Source organism: Lissotriton vulgaris, chromosome 10 (assembly GCF_964263255.1).
Source record: "Lissotriton vulgaris chromosome 10, aLisVul1.2, whole genome shotgun sequence".
Classification (NCBI taxonomy): domain Eukaryota; kingdom Metazoa; phylum Chordata; class Amphibia; order Caudata; family Salamandridae; genus Lissotriton; species Lissotriton vulgaris.
This window is the reverse complement of record NC_141698.1, coordinates 966,244,683-966,269,537: the sequence shown is the minus strand read 5'-3', so window position 1 is coordinate 966,269,537 and position 24,855 is coordinate 966,244,683. Positions and strand designations below refer to the sequence as shown.

The following is a 24,855-nucleotide window of genomic DNA, read 5'->3' as shown; positions in this document are numbered from 1 at the left end:
AAGCAGACAAAGTGCAGGTGCTGCTGAATGTGTCCCGTGTCTGAAAGTTATACTGGGACGAGTCAAGGATATTTCAAGCAGCCCTACTTCTTGGCAGGGGGGAGAGCATCCACCCTGTGGAATGGGCACCCTCAACTTGTGCCCTGCAGATAGTCTTCATTTTATTTTGTACCAGCCTTAAAATCTTTTTACATTTATACATGTTGCTACTCATAATTTAGGCTGCACAGTCACAGCTAATATTGCAGGTGATGCTTGTCTGCTCAATTACATTTGAGACATGTGCCCAACATGCAAACGCTTGGTAATTAGTCCACTTCCAGGTAAGGAGTACAGGTTTCTGATTGATCCAGTAGGCAACTGGACAGCTGGATCTTTTACTTGGCGATTCCTCAATAAATGCAAGTAACTGTAATGGGAGTAACAATAATATTTTTAGGAAAATATTTGTGTTTGGTAATATGCGTCCTCAGGGTACAGTACATTAGTCGAAAAAATGCCCTCCAACTACCGCCCTACATTCTAGACCAGAGAATTACAGAAAGTGCATAAGTGCATGCTTACCATTGTGCATGTTTCGAACAATTGGTGTGTCTGTTTCCCTTGGCTTTCTCTCAGAGTGGTTCCACGGCTCGCCAGCTGTAGAAGGTGAGCATGGTCATACGTACAGTAGTAGGCCAGGGTGACCCTTTCTTAATCGGGGAGCATGTGATAATGTGGTTAGGAAATGTGACTGCTGACGCAGAGCTAGGCTTCAATCCTATAAACCGCACATGAATGAATGAATGAATACATGCTTGTATAGCGCATAGCTACCCGGAGGCATCCCAGCACTATTACAAGGGTGTCCACCTTTGAAATGATGGAATGACTGCTGCACATTGAGAAAATGAGTGAAAATGGTTATTCTACAAGAGACGGTCGAAATGTTTTCAGTCCCTTAAGAAATACAAACTTGCCCCATCGGTGTAAATACAGGTGCACATCCAAATTTTAATTCTGGACAGGTTTTTTATGTAATCCAGCCTCAGGGCTCTTATGTTTAAGGCCATTCCTCTTAAAAACTGCAATTATGTACTTTAACGACTATTAAAAATACTCTGTATTTTGCATTGCGAACATTGCAGTTTTCACCTGAATAAACACCCTGACAAAGATTGTTTTCATTGCTGCAGATTCGCAGGAAGGAAACTACAAATCAGAAGTAAACAGTAAACCACGGAAAGAAAGAACAGCCTTCACCAAAGAACAAATCAGAGAGCTGGAAGCAGAATTTGCCCACCACAACTACTTAACACGATTAAGGAGATATGAAATTGCTGTGAACTTGGACCTCACCGAAAGACAGGTATTGGTCGGGAGTATATGAACTGCCAAAATATTATCTACACAACTTATAATTCATAGCAAACTACTAATTAAAAATTAGCAGACCAGTTGAATACAGTCACCTTTGAGTAGAGACTGAGACACTCGTTATGTTATGCTGGTTGCTGGTAGCATGCAACCCAGTTATGTTGTGGTGCCATGTTATGTTATGTTGTGTTATGTTGTGTAATTACAAAGCTTGCTATCACCCCAAAGGGTCTCTGCATGTTGAGCAGGTGTGTGTGCGTAGCCCTGCCTAAGGTATGTAGGTTGTTAGATAAGGGGGTCTCTAGTTGGCAGAGGTAGGTACCTTTGTCCAAATAGGGACCCTTGCTTTTAGTCAGGGTAAGGGGAATACACACTTTAAATAACCCCTGCTCACCCCTTGGGTAGCTTGGCACAAGCAGAGAGACTTATATCAAAGGCAATATGTAAAGTATCTGTACTCAAAACACACAGTAATACAGTGATAACACCACAAATGGACACTACACCAGTTTAGGAAAAAGAAAGTATCTTTATCTAAACTTAACAAGACCAAAACAACAAAAATCCAATAGACATGTAATAAGAATCCGACTTTTCAAAGGCTTCAAGTTACTGGATTCATGGATACATGATTCTACACGAAGCACCTGCAACTGTGTCAAAATTCACAAGGCCAAACAGCAGCAGAGATGGGAAGCGTTGAGAAACAAAGAGATGCTTCAGATCCTGAGACCTTGGGGAGGCGATGCAATCATTCTACTACACGCAGGAGAAGTGATACGTCGTATCCTGTCTGTAGGGGGGAAGTGATGCATCAACTCGAAAACAGTTCCGGTCCGCAGGTGATGCATTAGGAAAAGTTGCCGCACAGGTGGAAATCTGGGATGCAGCGGCGATCAATACGCGGTGGCAAGTTGCGCTGCATCGATTTCTTCAGCCGCGATCCCTTGATAAGCTGGTTCTTGCATATGTCACAGGTGCTGCATCGGCTCAGCAGCAGCTCAGTGATGCATGGAGATTCTTCTTGCATGGTAGTCTGCATCTGGAAAAAACAGCCGCAAGAAGTGTCGATTTCTTTGGGTTTTTTCCAGCTCCCAACAGCAGGAACAAACTCCAGAGGCCCACAACTGGAATAAGCACCTCCTGGCAGGTCAGAACTCTTTAAAGCAGAGTTCAGGGGAGCTGGGGATGACGTCTTTGGGTTCCTGAGACTTTGAAACAGGAAGCCAGTACACACAGGCCATTGAAGATCCTCTTCAAGCAGGTTCAAAGCAAAGTTCCAGTCGTTGTCCTCTCCTTGGCAGAAACAGCAACTGCAGGCCAACCCCACACAGGACACAGCAGAGGGGCAGTACTACTCACAGCTCTTCAGCTCTTCTCCTTAGCAAAGGTTCCTCTTGAGTCCAGAAGTGATCTAAAGTTCTGGAGTTTTAGGTCTAATACTTATACCCCAAAATTCTCTTTGTTCTCTTTGTGCAAGGGTCTCTGAGCCCAGTCCAAACCAGTCCTGTCCTCAGTAGTGCAGTATGACCGCAGGAGGTGGAGACAGCATTGTGCAAGGGAGACAGGCCCTATTCATTTGCAAGGAAATCTCCTCCCACTACTCTAAATGCAGCCAAGTCCCATTCAGCCCAGCTCTGAGCCATCTATAATGGACCAGGCACACCTCAACCCCTCTCCCCAAGGTGGCAACCTACAGTGAATGCACATCCCCTGCCCTTGTCACTTCAAAACCAGGCAGTCTGTACACAAACAGGCAGATGCACACAGAATGGTTACACAATAAAATGCCTACTTTCTAAAAGTGGCATTTTCAAACACACAACTTAAAAACCATCTTTACTAAAAGATGTGCAATTAAATTCTGAGTTCTGAGAGCATAAACTTTATTTCTCTATCTTGTCACAATTGTAAGTTATAGTTGAAAGATGTTACAAAAGTGTTTCCCATTCTATCCTACAAGACTGATAGCCTTTCAATAGTGAAAAATGTGATTGGCAGTATTTCACTATCAGGGCATCTCACACGGACCAGTCCATGTCCTACCTTTCACATACATTCTACCCTGCCCATGGGGGTACCAATTGCCTGCCATAGGGGTGCCATCCATGTAAGAAAAGGGAAGGTTAGGGCCCGGCAAGTGGGTTCACTTGCCAGGTCTACATGGCAGTTAATAAACAGCTCACAGACAGTGCAGTGGCAGGTCTGACATACCTTTTCAGGGCTACTCATATGAGTGGCACAATCAGTGCTTCAGGCCCACTAGTAGCATTTGATTTGCAGGCCCCGGCTGACTCGGTGCACTTTATAGGGCCTTACCAGTACATCAAATATGCTTATCAGGGAGAACCAATTTTACCAACAATTTACACGGGGAGCACTTGCACTTTGATACTGATCAGCAGTGGCAAAGTGCCAAAAGCACTAGCCTGCAAAAACTAAATCCAGCACAGCATCAAAAACAGAAGAGGCAGAGGCAAAAGGACAGGGTAAACCACACCAAAGATGCCACGTCTAACATAAGTTAAGTTAATTAAAAAGCCAGGTTTTCAGCTTCTCGCAGAGTTCAAGAGGAAAGGAGTAGGCTCTAATGCGGAATTGGAGTCCATTCAATGCTTTAGGTTTAAATCTTTTTTATTGAAAACATTGCATAAGAAATCAAGACAATCCCCACATGTGCTATACAGTCAGGTGCTGATAGAAGGCAACATAAAGGCAACCAGACCCACGAAAGGCCTGACGCCACAAGTAAGGTTCAACCTGAGCAGAAGGCCATATTGATTTGCAAAAACACAGTTTGTTACAATCCCCAAAGGAAACTCCCCCCACACCCCATTCGTCCATCCCCTCAAACCCCCCCCCCCTTCCCGGTCCAATGTTTGTAACTGCGCCCTGCTGACCCGCCCCTCCCGCCCACAAGGGCCCTCCCGCCATGCGTACTTTAAGAGTCCGTGCCCATATGCTCTGTGAGCCTCAGCAGTCGAAGGTAACGTGGACAGGGGATTTCTCTGAATTCCGTGATTAGTAAGGAACGGAATGGTTGCCAGAGCTCCTCATACTTATCCCTGTCTCCAGCCAAGGCGAGTGATGGAAGAGAATGCCCATCCTCCTGATCAGGTTCTGTGTATAGGTGGGATATGTGCGGGTAGGAATCCTGCAGAGTGGAGGTGTCTGGGTGGTTGATGGAAAAAGATGTTACTGTTTAGGTAGGTGGGGCCTGAGTTATGTAGTGCCTTGAGTGTGTGTGTGAGGAGCTTGAATTGACAGTGAGCATTTTTTGTATTTAAAAATAAAAGTGATTACAAGTATTTTTACATGAATAACAACATTAATTCCAATGTGTATCTTCCGAAAATACAGTTCAGGTCTAGAGCTCAGTGTAAGCTACATGACTCACTGTGGTTATCATGGCAGGCTACAAATGATATACTGTATCACATATCCTGACATGAATTTAGGTTTTCTAAAAATAACACTTTTCCTTTAAAAGCAAAAGTGTGTCACTCAAATGTATAAGTTATAAACATTTCACTGTATTCTCAACATTGGATTTATTATCACACTTGTCTGTCTGTGACATTTCAGCATAAATATAATGATAATAAAATGAGAACGTTATATGAATTTCAGGAAAAACATCAGACAATTAACATAAAGTATTATTTCTCGAAGGAACTCAGTAGCACTGTAGCTGAATTGCACTAGATATCTAACAAAAGACTTTGTGGTGATGAAATTTCAAACATTATCATAGTTCAGTGGATTCATGTTTGGGAAAACCTAAAGATATATAGCCATTTCCGCAAAGGTGTTTTAGGGGATCAAGGTACGTTTATGGATGCAAATAACAACATTCATGCCTGCCAGCAGTTGCCAAAAGGATTGCGGGCAAGCAGCGATGCACAAAAGAGTGTGGTTTTCTCTGCCACGAGAGCAGAGCACTCCAAAGTGCAAAAGCCACTCAGTGGATTTTAAGAGGGCTTTCCAAGGTGTGAATTGCCTTGGAAGCTGGGAAACGCTGGCAAGCATGTACATTCAGGAAATTCTCAAATTGTGATCAAGCCATTTCCCATGCTGAGAATGGTGGAAAAGTTAACTGCCCTAACTGGATGAAAAAATGAACGTATCACCCCCACATTTGGTGAATGGAAGTGTAGGAGAAGGCCTTTCATTAAAGGGAACTTCAGGGAAAATAAATAATAGTGTGCATTTGCAATGGGGCACCTTTGCGCAATTCTACATTATATAGAATTGCGAACAAGGAAATGTGGACCCTGATGAATGCCTGGAAGCTGGCGTCCATCCTCGAATGTCTTTGAATAGGCACAATCCGTTCCCATTTCAATTGGTTTTTCCATGAAAAGGGTCTCAGTGATTTTATATATCATGAGTAGCACCTGAGTGGCATTCGCTTATAAATGAGAACACAAGTAAAGTAGCTACCAATTTGTAATCTTATCTGTGGGATGAAGTGCTGTCTATCCCAACTACTTGTCAAATTGCAGTGTAAAAGGGATGATTGTTGTTAGAACCGGCGGTCTCTAGTTGTCAGAGGTATGTACTTCTGACAAATAGGGACCCCCCTTTTCCAGTCAGGGCAAGGGGATCACACCCGTCGATAACCCCTGCTCACCCCCTCGGTAGCTTGGCAGAGCAGTACAGGCTTATCTCAGAGGCTGTGCGTTAAGCAATTATGACCACATACAGTAATACAGTGAATACGCTACAAATGGACACGACACCGTAGTATTATAAAAATAAGTATTTTTATATAAGGCTTAGCACAAGACCAAAATAACGGCAAAACTGTACACAATCGGAATAAATACGTTCGGGAAGGAAAAAGGATAGTTCAAAGGTAGTTTCTTCTTTAGCACAAAAAGTCTTTTAGTAACAAGCAAATCTTCTTCTTGGAAACACAGTTCTTAGCAACAGGGTAACTCACACGGGAGCTACACAACGTCGAGGCAAGGATAATCCACAGGTGTGGCGTCGACCGCGAGGAGCGCTGCGTCGGGCCCGGAGTCACACGGACCCCCAACAACACAGTACCTTAGGAAAATGAAGCACACGATGATCAGCGGCGTCGAGCAATCCGGCGTCGCGCCTTCGGTGTCGATCAGGCCTCAGCAGGCGTTGTCGATGATGCAGTTGCACAGAGTGAGCAGCGCTCACGGCGTCGAAGGGCACACGATTGATGCGATCAGCAGCGGTGCAGACACGAGGTCCTCTGGAGCTAGAGCCGTACTCCCACTCACTGGCGTCGCTGCTGGCGTCGGTCGGGCCCACCGTCCGATCGTCGTGATTGCTGTTCCTTTCAGAGGTGCTGGCTTCACACTTCCAGCAGATAGCACTCTTAGCAGGTGAAGTCCTTTAGCCCTGTGACTTCGGCAGGAGACTGGCACTCTTCCAGTCCTTGGAGATTTTCTTAGCAAGCGTGAGAGTACACACACAGTTCCTCTCTCCTGGTTCCTTGGCAAAAATAAAGAAGCACGGCAGGATTCCCCCAACAACAGCACACTGGCAGAAGGGGTAGGCAGTCCTTTAGATCAGCAGGCTTCTTGTCCTTGGTTACAGGGTTCCTTGTCAGAAGTGATCTGATTTCCTAGTTCAGGGGTCCTCCTCTTATACCCCTTTTCGTCTTTGATCCCTTTGTCTATGCCGGGGATTTCCCAACATCCTGGGTCTGTGGTGGGTGGAGCTAGGCAGTAGCACCTGGCCTATTCATTGAGCCGGGCCGGGTCCTCAGACGCCCCGCAGGAGGTGGAGCCAGCATTGATACTGGCAGGAGCAGAGCTATCGCCCTCCTGGCAGGAGGTGGGGCTAGGATCGTCCATGGCAGGTACAGAGCCATCAGTCGCTTGGCAGGAGGTGTAGCCAGCATTGTATCAGGCAAGGCAGGCTATCAACAACTACTCTCCCCCTACTCTCAACGTAATGTCCCACTCATCCCACACTGACTCATCCAGACCTCTTGGAGCCACCCAGCTCCTGTCACACACACGCAAGACCAGCAGAGACCAGATATAGTTAGACAAGAAAATAGACACTTTCTAAAAGTACTATTTCCGAACCCAGAGTCCAAAAACCATCCACACCAACGGATGCGTAATTAAACCCCGAATTCAGGGATACCAAACTCGACATTGCACCGTACTCTCCGAGCCAGCTAGGATCATAGCATTAATAATCCCGGCGGCCCATTCTAAGCAATGGAGAGCAGGCTACCTCGCAATAGTGAAGCACGAAGATGGCGGTACTTCACTATCAGGACATGCCAACTTGGTCAGGCGCGTCCTTCCTTATCCTTACAATGCACCCTGCCCACGGGCCTACCATAGGGGTGACTAACATGAAGTTAAGGGAAGGTTGGGGGGCTGGCAAGTAGGTATACTTGCGCAGCCTGCGTGACAGTACAAGACTGTACGTGGGTCTCGCAATGACCGACCCGTAGACATTCTTTTACAAGGCCGCTCCTGTGGGTGGCACAACAGGTGCTGCAAGCCCACGAGCGGTATTTGCATTTACAAGCCCCGGCACTCCTGGTGCACTCGACTAGGGACTGACAGTAAACCAAATAAGCCAAACATGGATACAATAGACACATCAATTTAACATCGGGAGCACTTGCGCTATGGCACTGATCAGCAGTGACACGGCGCCCAAAGCATATACCAGCAAAACATCGTAAAACAGTAGAGGCAAACAGAAAAAAAGGAGGAGAGACTCAAGCCAATGAGGTCAGGTCTAACACGTGTCCCCTCCAGCTGAAATGTGGGGAGAACTACCCTTAACCTAGGGAGTCCTCATCACTAAGGCGGAAAAATCTGGACAGACCATCAGCATTGGCGTGATCTGTACCAGGGCGGTGTTCCACCGTAAAGTCCATCCCCTGTAGAGCAATGGACCACCTCAACAGTTTTGGATTCTCACCCCTCATTTGCATCAACCATCTGAGGGGCCTGTGGTCTGTCTGAACCCGGAAGTGAGTCCCAAACAGGTAGGGTCTTAACTTCTTCAGTGCCCAGACCACAGCAAATGCTTCTCTCTCTATCGCACTCCACCTCGTTTCCCTGGGAAGTAACCTCCTACTGATGAAGGCTACAGGCAAGTCTCGGCCCTCTTCATTCACCTGAGCTAGAACAGCCCCCACGCCATGCTCTGAAGCGTCCGTCTGCACAATGAATTCTTTCGAAAAATCGGGTGCTTGGAGTATAGGTGCTGTGCACATTGCAGCTTTCAGGGTGTCAAAGGCCGTTTGACAGGCATCAGTCCAGATCACGTTTCGTGGCTGCTTCCTGGAAGTCAGCGAAGTCAAGGGGTGCACAATGTTACCGTAATCCTTGACAAACCTCCTGTAATAACCCGTGAGTCCTAAGAAGGCTCTCACCTGTGTTTGGGTTTTGGGCGGTGCCCAAGCCAGGATGGTATCAATCTTGGGTTGCAGGGGGGCCACCTTACCGCTCCCTACTTGGTGCCCCAAGTACACCACAGAACCCTGCCCAATCTGGCACTTACTGGCTTTGATTGTGAGGCCTGCTCCGCGCAAGGCCAACAACACTTCCTGGAGGTGGCGCAAGTGTTCCTCCCAGCTGGCGCTGAACACTGCGATGTCGTCCAGGTAGGCGGCGCTGAATTCCTCCAGTCCAGCCAAGACCTGGTTGACCAACCTCTGGAAGGTGGCAGGGGCATTCTTCATCCCAAAGGGCATCACCCGGAACTGGTATAGCCCATCTGGTGTGGAGAATGCTGACCTCTCTTTTGCCCCATCAGTCAAGGCGATCTGCCAGTACCCAGACATTAAATCAAACGTACTAAGGTACCGGGCAGCCCCCAACCGATCGATGAGCTCATCAGCTCTGGGGATGGGGTGCGCGTCAGTCTTCGTGACCGAATTGAGTCCTCGGTAATCCACGCAGAACCGGAGTTCTGGTGAAGCACCAGGCGCTGCAGCCTTCGGGACCAAGACCACTGGGCTGGCCCAAGGACTGCTAGAGGACTCAATCACCCCTAACGCGAACATTTTGGAGACCTCCTCCTTAATGTACGCTCGGACCTTGTCAGTCACCCTGTAAGCCTTGTGCTTCACAGGAGGGCTGTCTCCGGTGTCAACGTCATGGACACACCAATGCGTGACACCCGGAACCAAGGAAAACAGATCCGGGAATTGTCCCAACAGTTGGCGACAATCCTGTTTCTGCTCAAGGGTCAGTGTGTCAGAGAGGACCACACCATCCACTGACCCGTCTTGCTCTTTAGCATACAGGAGGTCAGGAAGAGGCTCACTCTCCTCCTCCGTTCCATCATCTGTAGCTAAGAGCATGCCCACTTCGGACCTTTCTAAGTGGGGCTTCAAACGGTTGACATGCAGGACCCGCAAGGGGTTCCTGGGAGATTTCAAGTCCACCAAGTAGGTGACATCGCTCTTCTTCTCCACAACCTTAAACGGTCCAGTCCACCTGTCCTTGAGCGCACAAGGTTCCACAGGGGACATGACCCACACTTCCTGACCAGGCTGAAGCTCTACCAGAGTGGCATTCCGGTCGTACCATCGCTTCATCTCCTCCTGGCTGGCCTCCAGATTTGCCTGAGCAAGTTCTCTGAAGCGCCGAGTCTGGTTCCGAAAGGCCAGCATGTAACTGTATACATCCTGGGGAGGTTTCCTGGGAGATTGCTCCCAGCCTTCCTTGACCAGACTCAGAGGTCCTCTTACCGGGTGACCGTATAAGAGCTCAAAGGGGCTGAACCCTAGAGACTTCTGCGGCACCTCACGGTAAGCAAACAACAGGCATGGCAAGAGGACGTCCCATTTCCGCCTCATTGGTTCTTCAAGACCCATAATCATGCCTTTCAGGGTCCGGTTGAATCTCTCAACCAGCCCATTTCCTTGAGGGTGGTAAGGAGTGGTGAACCGGTAGGTTACCCCACACTCCTTCCACAGAGACTTCATATAGTTCGAAATGAAGTTGGTTCCTCGGTCGGACACCACCTCTCTGGGGAACCCCATCCGGGAGAAAACACCCATCAGTGCTCGTCCCACCACGGGGGCCGTCACTGTTCGGAGAGGGATGGCCTCCGGGTACCTCGTGGCATGGTCCACCAAGACCAGGATGAACCTGTTGCCTAGGGCTGTCTTGGGGTCCAGGGGCCCAACAATGTCAATACCCACCCGGTCAAAGGGGGTGCTGACCACCGGAAAAGGTTGGAGGGGAGCCTTCTGCTTCCTTCCGCTTTTCCCACTTGCCTGGCAAGTGCGACAAGTCTTGCAATGGATGTCTACATCCCTACGCATCTGAGGCCAATAAAAATGGGTGACAAGCCTGTCATAGGTCTTGTCCTGCCCCAGATGTCCAGCTAACGGAACGTCATGAGCCAAACCCAGTAGGAAGGCTCTGAAGCGCTGGGGTACCACCAGCACACGGGCTGACCCAGGCTCAGCAGCCTTAGGCTCGCTATACAGGAGGTCGTTCTCCCAGTACACAAAATGTGACCCTGACTGATCACCTGAGGATTGGGCTGAGGCCTGCTGCCTCATGCCCACAAGAGAAGGGCACTCCTTCTGTTCCGCACAGAATTCCTCCCTGGAGGGACCACCATCCTGCTGCCAGTGGGTCAGCTCGGGCAGATCTCCCAGTTCGGCAATTTGTTCCCCTGTGGGCTCCAGGGCCTCCCCCTCAGGGTCTGCCTCCTTCTGGACCACGGGAACAACGGGGGCCGGTTTCCCGCGCCTCCTGCCTCTTCTCTTCACAGCTGGGTCCTGGGCCGTACTTTCAGGCTCCGGGACCCCATCAACACCCTTACTCGCTGTCATGGATCGAGTGGTTGCACACACCCACTCTGGCACACCCAACATTTTCAAGTGCGCCGCTCTCTCCACCTTAGCCCAAGGGGAGTCTTCTAAATCATTGCCCAGGAGACAATCGACAGGCATGGCGGGCCTCACAGCAACCTGAAGAGTACCTGAAACTCCCCCCCATTCAAAGGAAACCTGAGCCACCTCACACTCTTTCTGGGAGTTATCGGCAGCTATCACGGGGTAGAATGCGTGGGGAACCACCTGCTCTCTGGACACCAAGTGACACTTGACAGCTGTCACACTCGCTCCGGTGTCTCTGAGAGCTTCCACTCTATGGCCATTAATGGTCACCCACTGCCTATATTTACTAGTGTTACTAGGCAGAGGGGGTGGAGGGACCATTTGCATGTCTCCTAACGAGACCAGGGACATTTCTGCGGGACCCCTCCCACCATGGACAACCATCTCCTCCCCTCCCAAGGCTACACTTGCCAACTGACGAGGGGGTGCACGCAGCGGTGCATTCGAGTCCTTCTTGGGACACTGGGGGTCATAAAACCGGTGTCCCACCTGCCCACAACCGTAGCAGGTTAGGGGGGCCCCTATGAACAGGTTTACCTGTCGGGGCCCCTGGCTTCTTCTCAGGGGGAGGCTGGGAACCTTTCCCTTGGTTCCCTTGGGGATTACTTTGGGGCCCTTTCTGAGACTCCTTCTGTTTACCCTTGTCCCCCCCACTCTTCTGCTGGGGACCCTGCCCACCTTTGGCTGAGTCTCCCACTGGACCCTTGTGGACCCTGGTACTGACCCAGCGGTCCGCCTCCTCAGCAAGTTTTCTAGGGTTAGATATCTTGCTATCAATCAGGTGCTGGCGCAGCTCTGGAAAACAGTTATTAGACAAGTGCTCCCACGCAAACAAATCATAAAGAGCTTCATAACTTTCCACTTTGCTGCCCTTTACCCAACCATCCATGGCTCTGCAAAAATAAGACACATATTCAACCCACGTCGTACCAGGCAACTTCTTACATTCTCTAAAAGCTTGTCTGTACTGCTCGGGGGTTAAACCATATCGCAACATTAAAGCATCCTTCATATGAGCATACGACATCCTATCCGCAACAGGCATGTCTAACAGGGTATCTCTTCCCTCATTCACAAAGCGACCCCAAAACCCCGCTCCCCAATTCTTCTCAGGGACCTGGTGGGCCAACAATGCTAACTCATATGCTTTAAACCATTGACCAATATCTTCATTCTTATTGTAATCTTTGATCACATCTTTCGGGAAGTAAAACTTACTTTCTGCAGGCTCGGATGGAATGCTGCCACCAGAGGGATTCAACTCTAACTTTTTAGCTTGGATATCCAGTTCCCTCAACCTGGCTTCACGCTCCAAAGCTAACTTCTCTCGTTCAAACTCCAACTTTTTGATCTCTAAATCAGCTTCCCTTCTACCTCTTGCATTTTCTAACTCCAACTGCCCATTTATCTTTAGCCTTGCCATCTCCATGTTGTAAGCTCGCTCTTTCGCCCTTTCTTCTCTTTCTTCAGGGGAAAGACCTTTGGAGGAAACACTGCTTCCGGGAGAGGGCACAGGTCCATTCACTGGCACCTCCTCATCCCCTTCCTCTGTGGGTACCACCACCACATCAGAGGGATTTCTCGATTCCCACCAGGCCTGCAATGCTTTATAAAAATCATCTTTTCTCGAGAGGCCGGTGGTAGGAACTTCAAACTGGTTGCAAAAGTGTTTCAGCTCATCTTTCTTGTATTTCTTTAGCTTACTCCTCTCGAACTCTTCCACAACAACGATAGCAGGGGCAGTGACTCCGTTGTCACTCATGGTTAAAACTGGCAGTGTTCAGAAAATCAAGTTTCAGAAAAGCGGAGAACAAAAATAGGATCCTTCCGAATCAGATTGTGACTGCGTTATGGTCTGCTTTCACTACGTAGCGCACACTAATCACTGTACATGGGTCATAAATGCAAAGTCCAAATCCTCACCGCTGACCCACCAATGTTAGAACCGGCGGTCTCTAGTTGGCAGAGGTATGTACTTCTGACAAATAGGGACCCTCCTTTTCCAGTCAGGGCAAGGGGATCACACCCGTCGATAACCCCTGCTCACCCCCTCGGTAGCTTGGCAGAGCAGTACAGGCTTATCTCAGAGGCTGTGCGTTAAGCAATTATGACCACATACAGTAATACAGTGAATACGCTACAAATGGACACAACACCGTAGTATTATAAAAATAAGTATTTTTATATAAGGCTTAGCACAAGACCAAAATAACGGCAAAACTGTACACAATCAGAATAAATACGTTCGGGAAGGAAAAAGGATAGTTCAAAGGTAGTTTCTTCTTTAGCACAAAAAGTCTTTTAGTAACAAGCAAATCTTCTTCTTGGAAACACAGTTCTTAGCAACAGGGTAACTCACACGGGAGCTACACAACGTCGAGGCAAGGATAATCCACAGGTGTGGCGTCGACCGCGAGGAGCGCTGCGTCGGGCCCGGAGTCACACGGACCCCCAACAACACAGTACCTTAGGAAAATGAAGCACACGATGATCAGCGGCGTCGAGCAATCCGGCGTCGCGCCTTCGGTGTCGATCAGGCCTCAGCAGGCGTTGTCGATGATGCAGTTGCACAGAGTGAGCAGCGCTCACGGCGTCGAAGGGCACACGGTTGATGCGATCAGCAGCGGTGCAGACACGAGGTCCTCTGGAGCTAGAGCCGTACTCCCACTCACTGGCGTCGCTGCTGGCGTCGGTCGGGCCCACCGTCCGATCGTCGTGATTGCTGTTCCTTTCAGAGGTGCTGGATTCACACTTCCAGCAGATAGCACTCTTAGCAGGTGAAGTCCTTTAGCCCTGTGACTTCGGCAGGAGACTGGCACTCTTCCAGTCCTTGGAGATTTTCTTAGCAAGCGTGAGAGTACACACACAGTTCCTCTCTCCTGGTTCCTTGGCAAAAATAAAGAAGCACGGCAGGATTCCCCCAACAACAGCACACTGGCAGAAGGGGTAGGTAGTCCTTTAGATCAGCAGGCTTCTTGTCCTTGGTTACAGGGTTCCTTGTCAGAAGTGATCTGATTTCCTAGTTCAGGGGTCCTCCTCTTATACCCCTTTTCGTCTTTGATCCTTTTGTCTATGCCGGGGATTTCCCAACATCCTGGGTCTGTGGTGGGTGGAGCTAGGCAGTAGCACCTGGCCTATTCATTGAGCCGGGCCGGGTCCTCAGACGCCCCGCAGGAGGTGGAGCCAGCATTGATACTGGCAGGAGCAGAGCTATCGCCCTCCTGGCAGGAGGTGGGGCTAGGATCGTCCATGGCAGGTACAGAGCCATCAGTCGCTTGGCAGGAGCTGTAGCCAGCATTGTATCAGGCAAGGCAGGCTATCAACAACTACTCTCCCCCTACTCTCAATGTAATGTCCCACTCATCCCACACTGACTCATCCAGACCTCTTGGAGCCACCCAGCTCCTGTCACACACACGCAAGACCAGCAGAGACCAGATATGGTTAGACAAGAAAATAGACACTTTCTAAAAGTACTATTTCCGAACCCAGAGTCCAAAAACCATCCACACCAACGGATGCGTAATTAAACCCCGAATTCAGGGATACCAAACTCTCCGAGCCAGCTAGGATCATAGCATTAATAATCCCGGCGGCCCATTCTAAGCAATGGAGAGCAGGCTACCTCGCAATAGTGAAGCACGAAGATGGCGGTACTTCACTATCAGGACATGCCAACTTGGTCAGGCGCGTCCTTCCTTATCCTTACAATGCACCCTGCCCACGGGCCTACCATAGGGGTGACTAACATGAAGTTAAGGGAAGGTTGGGGGGCTGGCAAGTAGGTATACTTGCGCAGCCTGCGTGACAGTACAAGACTGTACGTGGGTCTCGCAATGACCGACCCGTAGACATTCTTTTACAAGGCCGCTCCTGTGGGTGGCACAACACGTGCTGCAAGCCCACGAGCGGTATTTGCATTTACAAGCCCCGGCACTCCTGGTGCACTCGACTAGGGACTGACAGTAAACCAAATAAGCCAAACATGGATACAATAGACACATCAATTTAACATCGGGAGCACTTGCGCTATGGCACTGATCAGCAGTGACACGGCGCCCAAAGCATATACCAGCAAAACATCGTAAAACAGTAGAGGCAAACAGAAAAAAAGGAGGAGAGACTCAAGCCAATGAGGTCAGGTCTAACAATTGTACATAAATGTTTAAACAGCTAATTTTCCCACTAGACTCAACAGACTCCGTCGAGGAATTTCAGGCTACCATGCTGCACATTCAAGGGTGGATGGAGCTGAACCACTTAAAACTCAACCCCGGAAAGACCGAGCTGGTACTCCCGGGTAAAAGTTCGATCAGCTGGGGCCCTCATTTCTGGCCGTCATCAATGGGATCTCTTCCGTCTCCCTCTCTCTCGGTGAAAAACCTTGGGATCACCATCAAGTCCGATCTCTCTCTGAAAAGCCAGGTGGGAGCGGTGATCTCGTCCAGCTTCCTTCAGCTACGTAAGATTAAGAAAATTGCACATCTACTCACGCACCCTGCCCTCATTCAGGTGGTTATCGCCTTGGTCCTCTCCCGATTAGATGTCTCTAAGTCCATCTATTTAGGCCTCCCCTTGTTTCTGTCTAATCGCTTGAAAATCGTGCAAAATCAGGCGGCCAGGCTAATCTTCAAAAGCAGCGGCAGTTCGGCAAAACCACTGCTGGCTACCCATAGCCCAACAGGTAAAATTCAAGGTAGGCTGCTTGGCCTTCAAGGCTCTCCACGTAAAAAGCCCTAAGTTTATTAAAAACCTTATAACCAAACATGAGCCGACCCGCAATCTCCGCTCCACCCACCTGTCCCTCCTCACTCTGCCCTCCTTCAAAAGGAAACGTCTTTGCTGTGTTGATTCGCTCATTTGGCTCCAAAGGTCTGGAACTCTTTCCCCGTGTCACTCAGGAGATGCACTAATCTTATGGAATTCAGGGGCGCACTGAAGACCTGGTTATTCAAGCAAGCGTCCGGTTAGGTAACTGTTTTGGCATCTCTCCTCACCACTAGCGCCATGAAACCTCTGGGTGCCCGTGCGCTTAACAAATTCTGAATAACATAACATAACAGATTACTGACATAGTGGCTTTGGACTGAATGCATGACATTACAACCAATGCCTTTACCACTCATGCCTTTTCCACACAGCCATCATACAGCAGCTATCTTATGACTCGAGATCGAGTCGTAGAAAAACACAAAATGGGGGCATAAATTATAGTTACCTTTGGGCACGAGTTCTAGTTACTTGAGACAACTATATCTGGTGAATTTCAATGGTTTTGTGCATTCAAAATATTATGTTATCACTGAAATGTTCATCTAACTATAATGTTACTTCAACCTGCATGAGAGCAGCATCCTGAGTGGCCGTGTTGTCCACTGCCAGAGAGACTGGTAGCCTGTGCCTGCTGTCTCTAACCCGGCCACGCATCTCAATTTGGAGCCAACATGCACACTGAGAGCAGTGCCCACCACTTCTTCTCTGTGACTACCCCCACGATGCCCCACCCCCAACTCGACACTTCTATTGTAAAATAAAATTATAATAAACCTGTGTTATTATCCTTTTATTTTTCAACTTTTGGGACTGCTGGCAGGGAGAGGGTGATGCTTCTCCGCCATAGCGTAGGAGCCGCCACTGAGAGAGTCCCAATTGGTTGTTACCTATTTGAAATGTGCTGCTCTCAACGTAAATGTATGTTTCACGTACCATGACTTGCAAAAGTCTTCATTATTGATAATTATCACGTAATGGATCAAATACCCCAAAAGAAAAACGAAACTTAACAATGGATTTCAAAACAGTAAAACTTTTACAGTGATCACTCTGGGTAACCTTGATGTTTAAAGGTAAACATAGGGTCACACAAAATATTCAATGGACTGTTTTGAAAACAGATTGGGTGTCAATTGAATCATCAGGAATGCCTCGATAGTAACTGACAAATCATTAGGGTCACCATTCTGACAAGATGAACACAATGACTGATAGTCTATAGCAGGTATGTATTTTATGGACCTGCCAATGACTGTGTTTGCTTTTCTGTGTGCATTGCACGTCACATTTGGACACCATCTTTGGTATTCAGAGCATAATACTCCTTCCACAGATCATTACCAGGCCATAAAATGATGGGTTTGTTCATTGTGGAGAATGTGAACATCAAATAAGTGCACATCTGAAAATATAGGATAAATATACAAATGACACTCAGGCAATTGCTTTCAACTTTCAAATACTTTGGGGAGAGAACCCTGTGAGTTCTTGCGGTAGAGGCATGGTACATTCTACAATTGACAGTGTATAACTAGCGCGTTTTTCTAAGAATCATGTATCCCATGACAATGTCTCTTGTTTTGAATCTAAAATTAGACTGATAATAGCATGAAAATATGCAACATGTGGCACGATGGGAAGCTTAAGACTAGTGAGTTATTTTGCTGGGTAATAGCTCAGGCACGTATAAATGTGGGGAAAAAACGCACTGTAATGCACACAGGCGCATAACAATCCATACTGCTGCAGATAGAGTGGCACTGGGCCCCAGGGTGTCTGGGGCCCAATGCACCCAGATTGTAGCTGTACTTTTCTGTTCAGAGAGGACAAACGCCCAAAAAGCAAGTCACCACATGAACATTTTTCTCCAAAGCATTGGACCACATTGAAGAGTTAACATAAGCACATTAGGTAATACTGGGAGGGCGGGGTCCTTGGATACCACAAATCTACCACTTCCATCTGAGGTGCTTGAAGCAGTGTTTTGCTGCTGGGGAATTGTGGAAAGATCAGCAGAAAGATTTCCATAGGGTAAGCCCCAAAGTGCTGTCATAAATTGAAAGAGTGTGGAAATGGCTGGTGGAAAGATCATTACCACATTTCATGTGGCATTTTCTGACGTGTTTGATGTTAGGCCCTAAAAGTCATTCCACTTTTTTTTTTGCTCTTTCATTGGTGTTCAGCTTCAGTCAGGCAAGTGCAAGGCTTGTGGGTTTGCAGCATCCAGGAGTCATTGATTGTCTAGACTTTGTATATCACCTGTTTAGGAATACCTAGTTGGATCTTGATCAGCCGTCCAGATAAGAAGTCGCTGCCTTTTCTGGTATTTAAAAGCCTTCCTAATGCAAATCAGGGATTAGAACTCTAAATGAAGTACTTCAGTAATATCTCCATGTAGTTCACAGAATTGCATTTTCTCTTTGGATGAAGTTTTGAAATGTTGTGAATTCTTGATTTATGGCCTTTGTAGAGTTTGTCAACCAACTTTTCTGGCATTGTGAGTTAGTTTACACTCTAATCAAACTCAGCCAAATGTATAAAGATTTTTGACAGACCTATTATATGGATTATGCAGGAATATAATACATAACACAAATGTACTAAGATGTCATGCAATAAAAGGAAGTGTCCATAAAGTGCGTGCTACATTGCATGAAGGTAAAACCATAGTATAGTACTAGATCTGCAAATATTGGCCTCCGGTTGAAGTCCACCCTGGTACTGGGGCACAGACAGATTGCATTGTGCAACACACAACCTTACGCCGTGGTTCAGACAACAAGTGTCCAGTCTTGCTTCAGATTTGTGCTTGAGACATACCCTTCCAGTACAAATTACTATGCGTAGACAACCACAGATGAGAATTTGTGCTGTGCAATGAGCACACATAAAATACATCAACTTCTGAGGCAAATCTTCAGAAGGGCATGAACTATAAAAATTGCGGCAACATTCAGAATTTTCAGGCAGATCTGGCAAATAAAAATGTTTTGAAATCTGCATGAAGTCACAAAGTTCCCCACCCACCCTAGCTAAAGCTGCAAAAAAAAGTTGCAAATTAACACATTCTTTGTGCAGATGCAGAGAGAATTCTTGTAAAATGAATAGGATTTTGTAAATCTGATTAAGAAATTACGGGGCATATTACCAACAACTAGCGATAATTATCGCTATGTTGGTTTAGCGGCGATATTTTTATCGCCGAGCTGCGGCGATTGTTATCGCTTAGGAACCTTGCTATTATCAAGGTTTATCTCCTAAGCGATAAAAATCGGCCGAAATGCATGAATATCGCTGAAAAGTCAGCGATATTCATGCATTACCGAGCTAATGCTCTTAGCCATGTTATCCACCTACCATTGGATAACATGGCTAAGAACTGCTCAGGGTCAGGTGTTAGCTTTTGGAGATATTCGCGCTTAGCGCGAATATCTCCAAAAGTTGTTAATAGGAGATAGCGATGTTAGCGACTGTTTCCAGTCGCTAACATCTTGGCACGCCAACTTTGCATTTCATTAGTGATAAATATCACTGACATGCAAAGCGGGGCCCAAGATGGTCGCTATCGCCTACTAGCTGTCGCTAACTGGTGTTAGCGACAGCTAGGTAATAGGGAGATAATTTTATCTCCGCTTTCTTGGCTTTTAAAGCCAAAAAAGCGGAGATAAACCCCCTTGATAATATGCCCCTACAACTTTATCTGAATGGTGATGAAATCCATTGTGGTTTTATCTTATTGTGGTACAGGTGCTGCATTTTTTATTTATATTGAAGTTTTTTCTTTATATAGTAGATTCAACAAAGGAATTATATTGTACACGCTAAATTTAGTACAGTGTAGTATAATCTATCCCCTTCAGTTCTGCCTTCCACTTCAAATGTTGGCGCACTGATCCAGCCGGCCACGACTCTTGCACCACCCCGGACAATACACATAAATGATACCAACAATATAACTTGGGCAAAAAGCAGATTAAAGGACCACAGAACAGCTAACTTTACTGGTCACTTATTTAGAAATATTTAAATTTACAAATAATTCGTTTTTTAGTATTGTTTTCTAATATATGCAAAGTACAAAAACTGTCATTCGTACAGCATCACAGAAATGTCTGGGTGCGCACTATCTAAATCAATAAAACAGTTTCTTTTTATTTCAGGGGTTAAATGGCGTCATTAAATATTTAGACCATTGCAAATTATGAGTGTCAGTGAATTTTAGGAAAATAAACCTAGAAACGTAACTAGGTCATTGCACTTGTACGCGGTATGCGTCTTAACTGAAAGTATTGTAATACAATTGTTCACTCATTTACACTTTCTAGGTCACAGATTGCATATATTGTGCAAGAGCTGGGCAATTGTGCAGCAGTGCAGTTTTACATTGTCATTACCACCGAATAACAGGTGAAACGAGATATCAACCCAATAGACAGTGAAAAAAACGCACTTTGCTCTGGCCTGCTGAAGCAAATGTTTATTTTGCAATAGCTGGATAGAGCAAGTTGGGGTGCCTTTGACATCGTGCAAGTTGCCCAACAACTGCGCGATATGTGTAGACCGGACTCTGGGTTTAAACCCCAAAATCAGAGCGTTTAGTTTGGTTATTGAACCCGTCCATGGGCAAACACATACTCGTGGCAAAAGCGCTTTCTCTAACCTCAATCTGCGACTTCCTGCAAAGAAAACTAGTAAATGATTATGCAATAGGCTATGACGAATATACCAGTCATTTGTGTTAAGCATATAAAATGATTTGGTGGAAAACACATGCCTGATCATCATGTGCTTGGGGCAATTTAAAGTGTAGGACATTTATATAAACGAAAATGGCAATAATGGTAGAGGAAGCTACTAAAGCGAAAACCTGAGTAGGGGAGCAATCCAACAGTCTAGCTTTGCTGTGTAAACTTTGAGGTGACGGGTCAGAGTTTTCATTCCTGCTAGGGCTTGCTGTTCCAGTCCCTCTGTGCATGAATGAAACCTGAGCTCCCAAACAGCCCCTCTCACTTTCAAACCCGTGATCTCTTGAGGGTGTCTTTAAATAAACCTGCCGGAGAGCGCCCCCCCTCCCGCGTGCCCGGTGGACGGGTCCAGCCCGAGGATATATATTGCTCTGGCGTTTTAAGGAACAGCTTAATCATCAGTCTGGGAGATGCGCACGCTAACACACTTGTCGACTCAGGGAAAGGAAGTTATCTTATCATGCTGGTAAGCAGATGTGTCGAAGAAATAGAAAAGCTGCAACAGCTGGCTGTCCAAAAGCAATTTATCATGTACTGTAGCTTATCTTTCATTTTTGAGGCATTTCACAGGGACTTGCTGGCTGTTGTCTTCTTCACCTGAAGTAAAATTGGTGGAACAGTTCTCAACAATAATTGTGATTTTTGATATTATGAGCATTTATATAGCTCTAAACCATCTCAAGGGCCAAAGGTGCTATAACATGGTAGTGGCAGCGGTATGGAGTAGTAGGTGGATATTCAGGATACATGTGGGAATCTGCAGGCCTTAATGAAGAGGATGATGTGGTCACAGGCAGTGGAGATGATGTCCCACAGCAAATGGATGAATGAGTGAAGACATCCAATATAGTGCAAATACGGCATCTGTGCACCCGCATTGCCTTACCACTTCAATTAATGTTTTTGAATTAACTGACCTTTGGCTCAACGTCTCCATTACAAATACTGTGTGGTTCTTCAATATGGCTGTTGCCCCATATTGTGTAGACTTAGTTTTAAAATAATAAGGTTGCCCATTTTAAAGATTAGCTTGGCCAAAGCCACAATCAATCACACTATGGGGATCGGAATACCGTCTTACTTTAACCAGCAGTCTCAAAGTGCTCTCTTCATTGGAGTGTGTTAATCAAAGGAGTTATAAAAGTGCTTATTAGATGATTCATAGTTTGATGTCTCAGTTCAAAGGAATATTCTACTCTAAAGGTATTCCAGAAATGTTCCATCAATGACACATTGTGCCATTGATAGAAGCATGGTGATGAGATATACAATGGCTAGTTGTCTTCTCTGTGTTCCTACCACGAGGCAACATATTGCTTTGGGTGATATGTGTGCCTATGGACATTTTAAGCTTGGTGCAGTTAGGCAGGCCCAAATAGCTTACCTTAGTCTCATTTTCATTTGATTACTGACATTGCAATTGTAGTCATATGCTGTGATTTGAGACAGCAGAATGTGTGCACACCAGTAGTTCCCGGCAAAATCAGCCAACATAAATATGTGTATAGGTAGTGTGAGCTAGAAATGGATACTTTTATTTTAAAGCCTAGCCCTATGCTTTTTTGCAGAATATTGAGGTGTCTAATAGTGATACATGTGTTAATATGGGTAATTTTCAAAGCAAGCTGATGAACTACATGTACTGCACAGTGCCAATGATTTAAGATACCCCACCTGGCCCCCATGTTGGGGTAAGGATATTTCCCCCTGAAATTTCCCAACAAGGTATGAGTTTTGCAGCAACTTCTGAGAAGGCACTCATGAAGAAGAGTAATAAATGTATTCTGCTGTGTGAGGCTTTCCCTTAGCGTGTAAAATGTTCTCCCTATGAAACCTTTGGCCGCACAAAGCTTTTCCCCCCAGAGGTTTGCAAAGAATTTCTTTTAAGCCATAGATAGGGCTGTCAGTTCAGCTCCTATGTGTATGCAATTTATATAAAACCATTATGGGAAGTGAAAAAACAGCTCAGAGTGCCGCATTGATGTAGTGGTGTGGCCGGAATTACACATTCACCAAAAGTGCGGTCACTGTTTCAGTGTGAGTACTTTCTCAATGAGATCCCAACTAACCTGGTAGGGATGTATAAATATAGTGGGTGGATACTTGCAAGAGCCGAGTAGACATGGGCCTCTTCCCCCAGTGCCTTGGAAGTACACCCACCCCACCACAATGTAGTCCCTTAATAAAGAATATTTAGGGGCCTTCTCAATTTGTGCTATTAGTAACATCTCAGACAAACACTGCTTTCCCTTACACAATGGCGCCTAGGTACTTGCAGGGCTTTACAGATGGCTTGGGTAGCAGGAATCCCAGTGCTGCCTCATTCTACTGGTGAGCTAGAACCAAAGTTCTTTAGGTGAATGCTGTGATTTGAGCATGACATTTGGTCAAAGAAAGCCAGTGAGTTATTTATCTCACTGTGGTGATCAAGTGAGGGGTTGAGTCTATAGAACCATGTTGAGATACTGTTCTAATTTAGTCAAATATTTCAAAATTATTTGAATCAGTTCTCTTTCAAAAAGTTTGAATCCGATTCGAGCCAGACCACTCAATTCCAGAAACATGCACAACGGGTTAAAAAAATGCAGCCAGAAGGAAACAGACATAACCTTGATGCTTTAAAAAAAGAGGATATATCTCATATAGGCAAGAAACAATAATTATAGAGGCAGGACTCTATTGGAGATATAACTTCCTGAGAATGCAATTACACGTAAAAGGACTGACTGGATGGACCAATATGTAGACCAAGAGGATCTGACAGCGTTCTAGTCTTTCACGAGCAGTGATCATTACAGCCAAGCAGAGAACAGACATACCCCTATTTGCTGTCTTCTATAGCAACGAAGAAAGACATATGGAAGAATTGGGCATTGCCAATTTACAAGAAATTTAGGTGACACCCAGCTGGACACACAATTTGGGTGGCTGCTGCTGGTGATTATCATCACAGAATGTGAGGTAGGAAAACTGAGTCATTAAGTGAACAGGATTCACCCTGACCAGTTGCTGGAATTACATGTATACTTCTGGCTTCAGATAACATAACTTCTGGCATGTTCTTCTTGTCGTGGTGGGACAGCTGGGAGAAATTAGCAGCTGCCCTAATAGACCAGGTTTGCATCACCGAGCTTACTTCGAGTGTAGGGGATGGAGGTGTATCCAGCAGTAATTTTGTTGCAGGCTTCACTAATGTGGAAATCCTTTTACCAAAGGCAGTGCAAAAAGAATGGAAGCAGAAGGGTTGCCATATTTCGGGCAGTACCTCAAATGACATCCCCAGTGCCACTTTATCTTTCTAGGTGCACCATGTAAACCATGGCGGGTTCAGGAAGACACTATAAATATCTCTCACCTGCTGTGAGGAGGGGCCCAGATCTTAAGGAAGATTATGTTTTTTTTTCCTGAAGAAACACTCTTTCTTAAATCTAGGTATTTTGTTAACCTTAGTCTGTGTTATGGCTCACAACTCTCCTTAGCGCTCCCCAAATAGTGCCTGTGGCCAGAGGTGATCCAGGAAGACACGGGGAGGATTTGATGTGGCAGCCCTGAGGTGCATCACAGGTTGTGGAACACAGACCCTAGCTCATGAAACACAAGCTAACGATGAATCAAACATACATGAGCCCATTAGTCACGATTCCAGGACAACTTGTTAAGAATAATTCTCAAGCAGATTATCCATGTCACATAAATGGACCATTTCAATTAAACTTCCTGAAAATACGGTGGACATGCAAGGGAACTGCTGCAAAAGGTACCATGGACTGTAGACAAATCACCTGTGTCTGGGCAGGAGAATATGAAATACAACAATTAGCTCCTTCAGCACACATCCACTGCACCTCCAAGTAGCTATTCATCCTTATGAAAATGGTATGAATACTTGTAACACTACAATATGATACTAGTCTGGCAGCCATGCTTAGCTTTGGATGGTGACAGGAAAGGTACAGCAAAGCTGAACCCATTTCTGAATCAGAATATTTAACCCCCCTCCCCCTCACCCCCCTCTCCGCCTGGATTACCTATCTCTTTATCTGTTGTCCAGACTGAATAATACCATATGCCCAACCATGAGCGCCCACAAACAGAGAAGAACCA

At 46.4% G+C, this 24,855-nt stretch overlaps 1 protein-coding gene across 1 annotated transcript in view; it reads left to right on the top strand.

The window, feature by feature from the left end:
• Positions 1 to 24,855, top strand: part of MEOX2 (mesenchyme homeobox 2) — a 227,743-nt gene that overhangs the window by 169,891 nt on the left and 32,997 nt on the right. The window contains exon 2 of the mRNA XM_086940004.1: positions 1,176 to 1,348. Within this exon, the coding sequence (XP_086796130.1) occupies positions 1,176 to 1,348 (173 nt within the window). The remainder of the gene's footprint in view (positions 1 to 1,175; positions 1,349 to 24,855) is intronic.